The sequence below is a fragment of the Schistocerca gregaria genome, chromosome 11 (assembly GCF_023897955.1).
Source record: "Schistocerca gregaria isolate iqSchGreg1 chromosome 11, iqSchGreg1.2, whole genome shotgun sequence".
In the NCBI taxonomy this organism is placed as follows: Eukaryota; Metazoa; Arthropoda; class Insecta; order Orthoptera; family Acrididae; genus Schistocerca; species Schistocerca gregaria.
Window position 1 is genome coordinate 26,866,590 of NC_064930.1, and position 15,018 is coordinate 26,881,607.

Here is a 15,018-nt window from a genome sequence, read left to right on the forward strand (position 1 = left end):
AGCAGCAATCTATCTTTTCCTACATTGTTTGTATTCCAACCTGGAGCTTCCATTGTTTAAAAAGTGTGGAAGTTTATATTTTTTTATGACTAGTTACACCTGTTAATGAAGCCCAGTGTGCTAGATATCATTCTGAGTTTTGAAAGGCAACATCCCCAGAACAGATCATTTTTCTATATGTTTGTCTATTTTCTGTTAGTAAAAAATTAATTATAACTTTGGAATGGTGAAAGCTGGTGTTTGTGTGGCAATACTGAATAGTTCAACAAAGTTTTGTTACCACCAAATACTAAGTATTCCATTACAAGCTGTTTACTAGTCATACGCTGGCCGCAGTGTTCATCAGATTAGACAGAAAGACAAATCACAGTGGTGTTGCATAAGTGAGTACTCACCAAATACATCCCATTAGTGCCAACCACCACTGAAGGCACCCTTTGAGCCTACACACATTTGCATTAATCTCGCTCCCCCAAACCTATGCTCAAAATGTTTCCAAATGCCATTTGGCTGAAGGCTGTGCAGGGACACCTCCAGTTTTTCCTTCACCTACATCTACATTCTGACTGATGAGGCCAATGAACTGCATGGCAGTGGGTACTTAGCATTCTAGTACACATTAGGGTTTCTCTCCACTCTAATAATACATGAAGCGCATGAAGGATTACTGGTCTCATACCTCTTTCTGTGGTGCACCTCTTTGTGATTTTGCAATCCCCGCAGAAGCAATATGTTGAAGGGGTGTTGTATATTCACAGATTCCTCTCTTAATACTGGTTCTTGAAACAAGTTTGTGTCTATTCTCAAGAGTCTACCAATTCACGTTTTTCAACACTTCAGTGACAGTATCTCATAACTCAAGCAAATGTGACCATTCGTGTTGTAAATCCTGTGTCTGTATTTTGTATCTTCTGTGAGCCCTGTTTGGTTTTTTGAGAAGTATTCTAAGATGGGATGCCCAAGTGCTTTGTAAACAGTCTCCCTTATTGATTGAATGCATTTTCCAAGCACCCTACCAATGAACTTACGTCTCCTACCTGTCGTACATATAGCCGAGCTTACGCAGTTGTTCCGCTTCGTGTCCCTAGAAACTACGACACCCAAACATTTGTGCAATTTGACTGACTGCGGTCGTGACACATTGATGTCACAGACATAGGATACTACATTTTCTTTTTCTTTCTTCATTTTGGGATCTGCACAATTTCACATTTCTGTTCATTTAAAGCAAGCCAAATCTTCATGTCACTTTGAAATTTACCAAGATCTGATTGAGTGTTTGTGCAGATTCTTTTCCAACAGTACTTCATAACAGGCAACTGTAGCAACTGCAAAAAAAGTCTGAGATTACTATTAATATTGTCCACAAGGTCATTAATGCGCATTATGAACAGCTAGGGTCCCAACACACCTTCCTGAGGCATACCTGAAGTTACTTCTTCATCAGACAATCACTCTCCAACAAAGATACTATATTGCATCGTAACTATAAAAAAAATCCTCTATCCAATCACAAAATTTGTTCCGTAGACCAAAATATCAATCCTTTGAATGGTAAAGGCTTTATATACCAGTGTAAAACTTCGACACTTTAAAATACGAAACCTGGCAACGGGGGAAGCGGAGGAAAAAAAGGGAATGCCTTTTGGAAAGATCTTCAATGGGCAGCAACATGTATGCTGCATATTTTCTTTTTGCATTACAAAATTATAAATTTGGATTCCACCAAAAACAGCACATTAATTTCTGAAGCATTGAAATAGAGAGTGCAATGCACTTTTGTAAGCCAAACAAAGCTCACGACAGCAGGTATTCAGATGTCACACATGATATAGTCAGCCAATAGCAATATCACTTAAGTAAGATGAACATACATGTAGGACAAGTTAATGGTTTAAATTAATGTACATAGGAGCTACAAGAAATGCTAAGCTTTCACAAATAACATTGATCTTTAAGGCTAATAAGCTACTAGAAAAGCTAAGATTTCACATATAATAATGGGATTTTTTGTGTGTGTCACACTTTACGATACATCACACAAATGTGCCAGTAAAATTTTAAACAGCGACATTAATGTCTAGTCTTATGCGCTCGAAATTATTCCAAGTGGTTGGTACTCAAAGTGTTAAGTTTTAAATGAGAGTCAAACACTCTGTGATTTAAGAAATTCATTGCACATACTCATCTTGCGTAAAAGGAAATTTCCTTCAAATATAAAACTTCGATAGAACCGTTCGCAATATTTTCCCGTGACCTCTATGACACGGGTTCATTCCAGCAGCTGTCACAGAGCGAAAGAAAATAGACGTTACTGCGCTTGGGCAGCTACAACGATATAGGAACCTGTACATTCGTACACTTATAGCACTAAGAGATCTTACACGACATCATAAAAGAAACGGGACATCGGAGGATACTCCGAGATCATAGGGATTTTGTAAACCGTACTAAAATGCATAAGTCAGCTTAAAGGACACATTCATATGTCTAGGTTTACAATGAAGTAGGCCCCAACCTGATATTAAGCTTTTCAGCGCATTTTTAGGGACGCACATTTTCTGGGACAAACAGTACTGTATTGTCTCACGTTTGGTTCTTTATTATGGCATAATGCCATATGTGCCAGAAGATGAAAATGAACTGAAATTCAAACTAGCCAATAGTGTGGAATGAAACACTTCCTTTCATATAAATTGACTGCATCTGCGAAAAAGATTAATAACAGCCACATTTATTTAGCAAACTGACAAAAATAACTTTGTTGTTGTGCAAAGTGATTAATGCTCGACTGCCAGAAATGTGGAAATAAAATAAAATAAGAAAACAGAAACTAATAACATATTTCAGCCTTCCGTAATTGTCTGAAAGTATTTTAATTCACGTAATAGATCCCGGCCACAGAAATCCGTTTTGTTTTCATTTCATGTATGAATTATAAACGAAGAGTAAGCAGAAAAATCACTAAATGTAAATGCAGGTCACTATTTCAATCCCCACTACGACCCAGACTGCTCATCGCATGTGCAAATCTGGCAACTTCGGTGCGCTAGAAAAAATTTTCTGGGTGGCACGACTGTTTCTTGCTATTGCCGCAGGCACACTTCAAGTAGTCAGAAGCAGAAGCTACTGCTCATACGCAACTCAACTGCGCATTCGCACGAGCCCTCTGGCAACTGCTCCAAACCAACTTAATGTAAACAGTCATACTCATCGGAAGCAGTTTGCTGTTATGAAGTATTCCATAGTTTTTGCCCTAAAGCCTTTGACACATTTTGCTTTTGGCAGGCGCTTGTGTGTGCACTGTGCTGTGTTGTTGAAAATGGCGCATATTCTTTGCAACCTTTTTTATTTTGGTTTTATTCACTCGTTTACATTTTATTGCTGCAGTATTATGTTGAAGCAGCAGGATGCAGTAAAATTCTTTTTACACTATCAGTTCTTACCAGTCAAAATTATAAAAATTTAAACACTGAAAAATTCCTGGAATTCTAAAATGTTCCCAGTGTTTTCCCAGATGAAAAAAATTCCAGCATTTTTACTCCATTTCCTCACCGTCCTGGGGCATATAAAATCTGTTTTTGTAACAATGAGATTTAAGATACTGATTGCACTGTAGTGTGACATACTATCTGTATTTCCCATTGTTATTAGCATTTTGTAAATACAATTTTATTTATTGTACGACATGGGCTTACTATGTTTTAAGTATTTGTTAGGTCGTTAGAGTTGGGCCTTAGTACGACACCATATGCTCGAGTACTGTTTTTTAAGACTTTTGAGTGATGATGAATTGTTTTATGCCAGTAGATTATAATTAGTGGTAGATTTTAAGAGCAAAAATCTATTATGCATTTAATGCTATGTAGTAAAACAATTTTAAAGGTTGTTGGCAGAACATACCTCAGAGCGCGAGCGCACACATGTTCTCGTGCTGCTGCTAGCAGCCTATAGTGAATTCACCTTTGAGCTGCTGATGCTTCGTGCATCAGCTTGCACAGCACATATTAAATGTGTATTAGTGTATTAGCCTAATACTCCATTAAATACTGTTTGTACTGTGAAACCCACCCCACTAAGGAGCCACTATCAGGTTGCCAGTATCTCGTTGATAACTTGGGTCCAAAGCTTTGCGAGCTCTGTGTCACATCGGCTCAGATTTCTGCACCTACTTCACACAGTGTTGCTTGTCTGTAAGCACTGAAAACTACAAAAACACCACTGCTTCACTCATTGAGTTTTGTTTGTTTTAGGGCACAAAAACAACTGGGATCATACGCACCCAAGTCAAAACACAAAGACAGAGAGAAGTTAAAAAATGATCATATGTCAATCCCCAATGACCTATGAGAAGAAAGCTAAAAACAGGGACGTGGAGGAAGGGCTACAAAAGACACCGTACAGAAACGGAGGCACAGAACTAAAAATTAAGTGGCCTGTGCCAGATTGCTATGACAGGTAAAAAGTAAGACGTGGTCGACAACCCGCGCGTCTTTCGCTAAAAGGTTGATAACTCAAGACAATAAACCCAAGTGGAAATGTTAACTGTTAGAAAATGGGCATTCCACCAGGAAGTGTTGGACAGGTACAAAGTGGTGGGGGAGAGCCACTTAACAAATGTGCATGGCTAAAAAGGCAGTGCGCAATACGTGACCTAGTTAGGATCACCACCTCCTGGCAGGAAGGCCGAGAGGAGGTCGTCCAAGCCGCTGGGAGGGGCTTAATAATCCAGAGCTTATAACCATCAGGGGAGGACCAATGGCGATGCCAAAGTGACACAACCTCCTGACAGACGGCAACAGAGAGATCTCCAAAGGGAATCTAGAAACCAATGGACTGAGGTACGAGACTGCAACCTTGGCAGCAGCGTCAGCAGTGTCTCTTCCTGGCAGACAGACATGACCAGGGACCTACAGAAACATCACAGTAGATCCACCAACAGTGAGCAAGTGACGGTTTTCCTGGACCCACTGCACTAAGGGATGGGCGGTGTACAGCGAACAGACTTTGAAGTGCGCTGAGAGAGTCTGAGCAGAGGACGCAATTGAAAAGGCCGTGTCGCCGGATGTACTCTGAGGACTGATACAGGGTGAAGAGCTTGCCTGTAAACATCGAGCAGTGTGGCGGAAGCCGATATCGAAAAACATCGGCGCCAATGACGAAGGCACACCTGACACCACGGTCGGTCCGAGAGCCATCAGTTCCACGAGAACATTGTGAAACTGAAGGCGACAGACCAAGGCTGGAGTAGTGTCCTTAGGAAGTGAATGAAGCCAAGGTGACTACAGGTCGCTGCACGAAACCAAGGTCGTGAGTGGTTCACACCCACCGGGAAAGTTGTGTGAAGTTAAGCCATCATAACAAGTGCCGAAAGTGGACACCAGGAGGTAACAGAAGAGGGACGTGCCCCATAGTAGCGATCGAAGGAGTCATTGAAGAAGGATGTATAGGACGGATGGCCACACATGGTATACAAACGACGTGCTTACCTACTGAGGAGAACGTCACTGCAGTAGAACAGTGGTAGTTCAGCAGCTTCAGCACACAGAATCTCAACCGGGCTAGTGTAAAAGGTGCCAGTGGTCAAATGGATGTCATGATGGTGGATAGTGTCGAGACGGCGTAAGAGGGGTGGACGTGCAGACACATAAACAAAGCACCCATAGTCTAGCTTTGAATGGACATGAGACCGGAAGGCGGTGTTTCGACCTTCACCCCAGGAAGTACCATCGAGGATACGTAGGACACTGAGGGACTGGGTAGAGTGTGCTACCAGGTAAGGTACATGGGAGGGCAAAGATAGTTTCCTATTAAGCACGATCCCAGGAATTTTGTAGTTTCAATGAACAGAAGGGCAACAGGTCCAAGATGTAAAGATAGTGGGAGGATCCAACTGCGCCACCAGAAATTCATACTGACAGTTCTGTCAATGAAAAAACAAAGCCGTTGTTGATGCTCCAGGAGTAAAGGTGATTGAGACACGCTGAAGATGCCGCTCAGTGAGACGAGTCCACGGAGGACTGCAATATGTGGTAAAATCGACAACAAAAAGGGAGCCTGAGATGCCCGGCGGGAAACAGACCGTTACAGGATTAATGGCGATAGCAAAGAGGACGGCGATCAAGACGGAACCCTGAGGCACACTGTTTTCCTGGATAAAGGTGTCCAAGACAAGGCAGAACTCACGCGCACCTCAAAAACTCTGTCTATTAAAAATTCCCCGAAAGAATCGAGGCAGGCGGCCACAGAAGCCCCACATGTAGAGAGTACGGAGGATACCAGTTCTCCAGCAGGTGTCTTAGGCCTTCTCCCAATCAAATAACACAGCTGCAGTCCGAGATTTCAGCAGAAGACCTTTCATGACACAGGTGGACAAAGCAATGAGATGGTAAATTGCAGAACAGCATGTTCAAAATCCACATTGTGCAGTGCTTAGTGAATTGTGAGACTTGAGGCGCCATACCAGCCGGGCACGAATCGTACATTCCATCATCTTGCAAACGCTGCCAGTGAGGGAGATTGGGCGGTAGCTAGAAGAAAGGTTTCTGTCCTTACCGGGCTCAGGTACTGGTATTACGGTGGCTCCACCCAACGTCCGGGAAATGTGCCCTGTGCCCAGATGCGGTTGCATGTATTAAGCAGAAAGTGCTTGCCTCCGAGAGAAAGGTGCTTCAAAATCTGAATGTGGACAGCACCTGGCCCCAGGGCAAAGGATTGGGGTAAACAGAGCACGATCTAGCTCCCTCATAGTAAAGGCGGCATTGTAGCACTCACGATTCTGGGAACAGAAGGGCACCGCCTGAGCCTCCTCCACTTGTTTCCGATGGAGGAAGTTAGGGTTATAGTGGGAAGAGTAAGAAATTTCCACAAAATCGCGCCCCGAGGTGTCTAGAGGCAGCAATAGGGTCCCGACGACATCGTCAGCTACTGTCGGCCAGAAAGAGAGGAACGAATCTCGGTTCCAGAGACCCGTCAAAGGTTGGCCCACACGACACAGGAAGGGATGGAACTGTGAAAGAACTAGTGAGTGAAATCCAACTAGCTTTTTTGCTATCCCGAAGAACACAATGACAGTTTACACGCATCTGCCTATAACAAATGCAGTTTGCCATCATAGGATGACTGTCAAAAATGTGGAGAACGTGTCTCCACAAGCGAATTGCGTCAAGACTTGAGTTCGGCCTTGGCAGACCGTCAAGCAGCCGAGTATAAATAATACCGCGGAAAGAATTCGAAGTTCTACAGGCCTCGACACGAACGGGATAGCCATGGAGAAGCGAGGCGACAGGCAGTTGTTATGCTTGATAATCAGAAGTGGTCTCAAAAAGCGAAGTGTCAGTCCGTAAACGAGAGCAGGATTTCACAGGGCCGGCAACTGCATCGACACTTTTCTGAATAATAAACAGATTTACCATTGTGAAGGACTGACTGTCTTCAGTACGTGAAACCACTAGGAACTGTGGTGCAGCTGAAAGGGTCTATGAATCGTCAGCCTAATTCTGTTTAAGTTTCATTATCATCGATTGTGTAGGTGATTGGTTCACTGCGACAAAATCCCCCACAATTCCCAGTGTCTGTAATGGCACGCTCCTTCCGACTGGGGCCCACTTCACAAGGGGGCGCACCCGCCTTAGACGATTGTTCAGACTTCAGATTACACGTCCTACACGTCCTGAACGCCTGACAGAGGGAACAATCGGCGATTTGGGAAGGTAGCAGCTCAGGCAATCACTCCTCCCTGGGCCGGGCCTGTACCGGGGGCTGCGTGCGAACCCTACGTGATGACCCGGGGCTGGAATTACACATTACCCATTCACGTGTTGCACTTGAGACACCTGGGCCGGCCTTCAGGAGCACACAGGGAGGAAAAAGAAAAAGAGGATCCTCTAACACCGAGTCAGAGGAAGGATAGGAGAAGGGAAACAAACAAAGAAAAAGGGATCAAATAACTGGTGGTGAGACGGTTCTAATGACGGTGACGGACAATGCAGAACATTTCCAATAACACCCCAGACATGTTCCCCAAGGGAGGGGAAAAAAACAGCGAGAGGATAGACATGCAGCTTTATTTGTGACAGTCTTTTTGTTGTGGCTACCTGCATCTCAGCACCTCCGCTATATGGTGAGTAGGAACTTTCCCTTTCATGATATTGTTACAATGATTTTCATAAACATATGAATTGTTCATTCTTTAACTTCTTAAGAACAGAAAACTATGCTGTCAAAAAATAGCACTAGTTGTAACTGTTTTGACTTAAATATAGACACACATTTGCACTACAGCAAAAACCTACTTCTCTATCGCCCTGGTCACTGCACTGTATAAGAATCAGAAGTTCTTTTGTCGCATGCAATATTTTTGAGGAACAGTGTGTTAAATCACATTACGCACAGTATGGGGAGAGAAGGACACAATACCCACATACCTATAAGCAGGAGCGCTGCATCCATCACGGCGGCACCGTTCAACATGGTTGCCATAAGAATGTCGTGACCCGGGCAATCCACAAACGATACATGCCGAACGACCTGCAACCACCAAGCATAGCACAACTCTTTAAATGACTAAGAAAAAGTAATGCATAATTTCACAGGAAAATTTGGTGAGAAAATCCTGAAACGCACTCCAAGTTTACACCTATAAAAATACTTATATTAAGGAACATCACTACTGGAAAAAAATGCAACGGCTTCAAGTGCAAGGTCAAACAAAATGTTACAGGTGGTTCATCACTGTAGAGTATGTGATAAAGTGAGATAAAACAAACACAATTCACAATAGAGGGTGCCCAAACAGTTGCATAGATGTAACAGAGTTAAAGTTGGAAATTGAAGAGTGCATTTTCTATCAATCAAGTGAACTGTTTCCTAATATAGATATTAAAAGTGTGAAAACTTTTTCACCTTTTTGTTAGTGACCCAACTAATATTTACAATCCCATAACATTTTTATTTCTTTGTCCAGAAAGTAACTGTGATGATCATTGAAAAGAAGATGATGGCACCTTCAATACCATCAGCTAAGAAAAAAATGTATATTTTAGTAAAGTGAACAAACCATTCCATTACTTTTTTTCCTCAGAATAATTACAAATACAAGTTCCTGCGACGTGTACCTGCAACATCCGATGCTAGAACTGAGATATTTAGGTGGTACGCACACAATTCACTGCGCTTCCTCAAGGACGTAAACAGCCTGAGAATGAGTTTATACACGTTTGAGGGAAGTTAGAGCATACTTATTTTTACACAGATATTTATCTGTATAACAATGAAGAATGTAAATGTGTTGTTAACAGTAGTGCTTGAAAAGGAAAGCCTTTTCAATGAACTTCATAGTTATCACTGAACTATCATAGACATGAAGCAAACAAATATTGCCACTCCACTTGTCGGTAGTGACAAAATATGCTGCAACTCATTTCTAACTTGCTTACGGTCCTCGGCCACATTTGTACTGAGTCTTCATAGCAATGTGAGTGGTGGTGGTGGTGGTGGTGGTGGTGGTGGTGGTGGTGGTGGTGGTGAGGGGTGCTCTCCACCTACCAGGTTCTACAGTCGCCCCTGCTAGGTTTTCAGTATTTAAACTGCCAGGTGGTGGATAAAGCAGACAAGCTTCTCAGTTTCTTCTTGGAAAGTTATGAAGATAAACGCAGCACAAAGTCACAATAGTTGCTTTATGGGGCTCAAGATTAATAGGTTTTCATAGAACATGGCAAACAGAGGGTAATATTCCAAAGGCATTTTCGACAACTCGTCAGGCTCTACCAAGCCGTAGTTAAATATTCGTCCTTTGTTATGATTACCTGGAACGAGTTTCATGACATGTTCTGGTTGTACAAAAGCATCATCCGCAACAATTACAAAAGGGGTGGACACTGCTCTTCCAGACAGAGATTCCCCTCCTGGTATGTGCAGCTCACCTTCTTGAAGGGCTTTGTTAAGGAATGCATAGTTAAATACACCTCCATTTGAAAAACACCCTCGTACACCCACCCGTGCATAAAGAACCTGGTAATCGTCATCCACTAATGCCATTAACACCATGCAAGGAAAGTGTCTATATAGTTGCAGCAAATGCTTCCAGCATGAGCAGGATGAACAGTTTGCAAATTGTTGGTTTGGGTTGTTTGGGGGAAAGAGACCAAACTGCGAGGTCATCGGTCTCATTGGATTAGCGAAGGACTGGGAAGGAACCATCCCGGCATTTACCTGGAGCGATTTAGGGAGATCACGGAAAACCTAAATCAGGATGGCCGGGTGCGGGATTGAACCGTCGTCCACCAGAATGCGAGTCCAGTGTGCTAACCACTGTGCCACCTCGCTCGGTAGTTTGCAAATGTTTTCCATCTAAAGCCCTTATGCAGTGAGGAAAGTTCCACCTAATCTCAAATTCTCTTGAGCAATTTTGTTCAACTGTGCTTCAGCAATCGGTACCCTAAATAATAAACAAAAAATCTGAACATGTTTTACCTTTTTTTTTAGGTTACATCAGAAGAGACAAGTGTCAAAGAGGAAACAGAACTGGAGGAGGAATGAAGTACCAGTACTTTGAGTACTCACTCAGAGCCACCTCAAAATCCACAGCGCAAGAAGGCCAAACTTATTCAACAAAATGTGACGGATGATGCATTGGAAACTTTGAAGACAAGTGAACACAACCTAATGAAAAATGAGGCCAAGTTTACATCATTCGCAAAATATATGGAATGTTAACATTGAGAATTTTGAAACATAAAATGCCTTACAATCCTGTAGAAAAGGATACAGAATATTCTTGAGGCAAAACTCGAAACATCAGATGAATTTCTGAATGAATCAAGGGCAATAACGGAAACTTTGTGACAGCTGGCATAAATGAGGGACAGCCAGAAAACATTTATATTTAACTTGGGACAGCTAAATGTTTTATTGCCCAAATCAATTTGTTTATAACTGCAGTTAATGGCATTTAGTTTTAAATAAAAAATCAAAAAGCATAACAAGTTCGTACCTCAATTCATCTTTTAAGTGCCTTTAATAGCCTGACATTGAGGAGCTGTACGAATCTCCAACTGCTAAAATATGTAATGTACCTGCAAGCTGTTCAGCAGCAGTTACAGCTTCTCAAAACTTTGTATCCTTCAGTGTGTAGTACTGAGCTGTCATATTGAGTAATACTTCAAATCCTGTGTAGAGACACGAACAATTTTTTGAAAATCCTCTTCGTCTTCAGCTTTTGGGTCACTCGTCACTGAACTGTAAGCTACGCGACTACATCATTTATGGAGAAAGTTACGCACCCCAACATCTACATTTCTTTCTCTGATCATTCTCTCTTTTTACAATTATATTCACAGTGCTAACACATAGAAATAGAAGTTCTGCAACGAACACCAAGTTCCGTGAAACGTGTCACCAGTGAGAACACTCTCGTCGGCTGCTTGTGATAGACACGTGTCTGGACTAGGTTGTGAGATACTTTTCTCTGCGACTTGTGCCAGGCACAAATCTCCGCAACAAATCCCCCAGTGTAAACATAGCTTTAGAGATGCTAAACGGATTCAATTTGTAGACAATACGACACAGGTGGAAATTCCGAGAGTGTGCGTTCAATGAAGTGTCAAGTAACATTACTTCCTCCCATGTCTTGCAAAATGACCATACAGACGTCTACTGACAATCATTCATCCCACTCACCATTCTTCAATGAAAGTGGCAACTTTGGGATTAGCTAGTGATTCCAGAAGTAACCCCATCCTCACACTCATGTCAGATGGCTTGTGGAGTCTAGATGTGTAACACAACTAATCCTCAAAGTGGTATCTGATGACATGTTTCATCATTAAACATCCAAATGCGTTATGAAAGCATGATGACCAAATATTTCTATACTGCACACATAATAAAAAAACATGCAGTGGTTATAGTATAACATCCAGATGAGTGATAAAAAGTCTTTAACCAATCACCAGGTCCTATTATGTTCACTCACTAAGATCAAACTGAGAAACAGAATCTTTCTTCCATGTCTGCTCCACTGACAGTACAGTACAAGTAGTCGAGCTGTCAGGAATTGGGAGTGAGCGTCCAGGGCTGATACTAAATGGTAAAATAAAGAGAATATATTTCAATGTATGGATGCATGGGGCACGCCTAGGAAATTACAAGGTGTAGGCCAGTCTAGAAGGTTTAACAAACTAAATAAAGTAGGCAATGGGAGAGGAGGCAGTTCATGTTACGTTCTGCTGGTCACCAGTCATGGAATGCAGAGGCAGATACTCTGCCCCCCAGAAAGATGTCCGTTTTAGTCGAGGTCTGGATCAAATGAGTTCTGCTCTCCAAACCCTCCAATGACCACACACGTGAATGAGTTCTGCTCTCCAAACCCTCCAATGGCTACACATGTGAATGAGTTCTGCTCTCCAAACCCTCCCAGTGTCCACACGTGACCTGCCTCTCGAGTTCACTATTGGCAAAAGCGATGTGGTGAATTCACCGGCGAACTTTGGCAGAGGGAGTCTGGTATCAGCAGATTTAACCACACAGAACTGCTGCCTCGGTTCCAAAAGGAAGGCAGCTCGGATCACGTATGCATAGCTTAAGTTGCTAAGGGAAAAAACTTGTACAGACTTAACTGGAGCCTTTGAAAGAAAAAAAAAAAAAAAAAAAAAAAAAAAAAAAAAAAAAAAAAAAAAAAAATTTAAGCCAATTCCTGAAAATATTTCTTGATTGGCTGGTACCTCAAAGTATCAGCGTAACTGTGATCAAGAATTTTGCAAAACTCTCAACAATAAAACCCGGAATTAAAGAACCCGCTTTTAAGGGAATCTCACTTTTAATGAAGATTTCCTTCAGTCCTGGAGAAAATCTCATAAAAACAATGCTATTCTTCTATGTTTTTAAGGGGAGGTTGAACATCTAGTGTCAACAATGTTAAACTCTGTCACTTGAGTTTCCTGTACTTTAGAAACCACTGTAGCAACAAACATGAAACTTTTACATGACATTATACATTATGTTTTTCGTGTACTGAACTAAAATTATTCCATTTCAGCCTGTGGTTTGGGAAATACAATTTTAATTATACTTTACATAATGTTTCTATTTTAGCTCAGTGGACTCAGTATATTTGTTGCAACTCCTTGAAAATACCTTACTAAATATATGTTTTATTTTTATTTTTACTCATTCAGAAGCACCTTGAACCATACTGTGTATCACCCTTTTGATTATTTTTCCATGGACCTCTTTCTTTTCTCCCTCCTAGACTCCTTAGTGGCCATTTCTGTTGGGTATACCTATTTATGATGCGAAGCTAGCCCATTCATTGAAATAATTTGAATCAGTTTACTCTACGAATAAATCCCCATTTTAGTGTCATCCTGCCAACAAAAACATCTATTGGTACGAGAGCAGATACGAGATTGATGAAAGACTCGTATGGGTTCTGTGTCTGTCCTTGTGAACACTTCCTCAACAAATCAGGATGAGCCAGGTCTCTGTAAGTGGAATTTATGCCTTCCATGACTGCTGCTGGGATAGAATGTTTCTCACTGTGTCCGAGTACTAGCTGTTGCATTATTTACACCACGATTTTGATCCCACAGGATAAGGCAGATGTATTGGTTTGTCATCTGTTACAGTTTGTGCCTGCCTTACTCTGAACAAATCATCAGTGTTATTCCTAATGGTTATCCTACAGTACTGCTGTAATTCATCAATAACTTTGTCTGTCAACCATCCAATTAACACTTTACTGTCAGAAAATTCTTGGTTTCTCAAACTTAGTGTCAACTCCCTCGGCCTGGTGCCCATACTCTTCTCTAGGTGATCAACACAGTCCAGAATGAGATTTTCACTCTGCAGTGGAATGTGCGCTGATACGAAACTGGCAGAAGTGAAGCAGTTAGGACAGGGCATGAGTCGTGCTTGGGTAGCTCCGACAGTAGAGCACTTACCCGCGAAAGGCTACATCCTCGAGCACGAATCTTGGTCCAGCACACAGTTTTAATCTTCCAGGAAATTTCTACACATTCTAGCTTTGTGATGATGATATTATTATCACTATCAGGCAAACCTCCTAGGGCACTGTTGCATGCTTTTGAGTCTCCACTACCTAAGAACTCAACAGTAACACACAGCCGTTTCATTTGTGGACCGACTGAAAATTTCAAATAGCTGCAGAGGCTTCCATTCCATTACCTGTACCTTCACAGTTCATGCCACAGGTATGTTTTTCTTGGCTCACTGATTTAATTTATAACAATGTTTGTCAATGTCCAAAAGTCAATTACCTTTACATTTCCACACTGGTCACTACAGCAACAGAATTCTTGAAACTTTTACATATTGCAGAGGTTTAGATTACAAAAAGCTACAATACTGTTTTCAACACAACTATAAGCAAAAACAACATAATTTCACTTTTGTAATATTGCAATCAACATCTTTCGATCAGGGTTGCCACAAGTTTCCCCAGGTGAAATTCCCTGTTATTTCTCTAATTTCCAGACTAGTTTTAGCACTTTTCCCTGACAAATTTTGAGATCTCAAGGGTAAGTAAAGACATAAGTTGACAAAAAATGTATGGCTTTCTGTATTTCTAAACGTGTGAGCAAAAATCTTAAGTACTAACATCAACATCTTGTGTCATGAACCGCTTTTAAATGGAGAAAGTAAGCCAAATGGTATATACATTTCAGCAAAACCACTGACATTTTATTTCAATAAAGCAAAACACATTTGGTGACACAAATACGTTGGAATCACAAGACAGATTTACAAATACCTTCACTGCTTTCAGAAATAACCTCAGAAAAAAGTAGGCCTCTTGAAAGAAATGTATAAGGTAGGGAAGAGTTATGTAAACCAACACCGTATGTGACCACAAATACAATGTTGGTTATACAATGTTCATTATTGTCAATTATTACCCACTGTGTTATATCTATTATGTTTACAGAATTTTGTGATTTTTGTTATGAGAAATCTACGAGAACATAGCGTACAAATTGTCAACGACTGACACAATTTTCC

The 15,018-nt window shown here is 41.5% G+C and overlaps 1 protein-coding gene across 1 annotated transcript in view; it reads right to left on the reverse strand.

The window, feature by feature from the left end:
- The window catches only part of LOC126295196 (eukaryotic translation initiation factor 2 subunit 3), a 110,293-nt gene that overhangs the window by 71,514 nt on the left and 23,761 nt on the right, over window positions 1–15,018 (reverse strand). Inside the window, exon 5 of the mRNA XM_049987507.1 lies at window positions 8,427–8,529. Within this exon, the coding sequence (XP_049843464.1) occupies window positions 8,427–8,529 (103 nt within the window). The remainder of the gene's footprint in view (window positions 1–8,426; window positions 8,530–15,018) is intronic.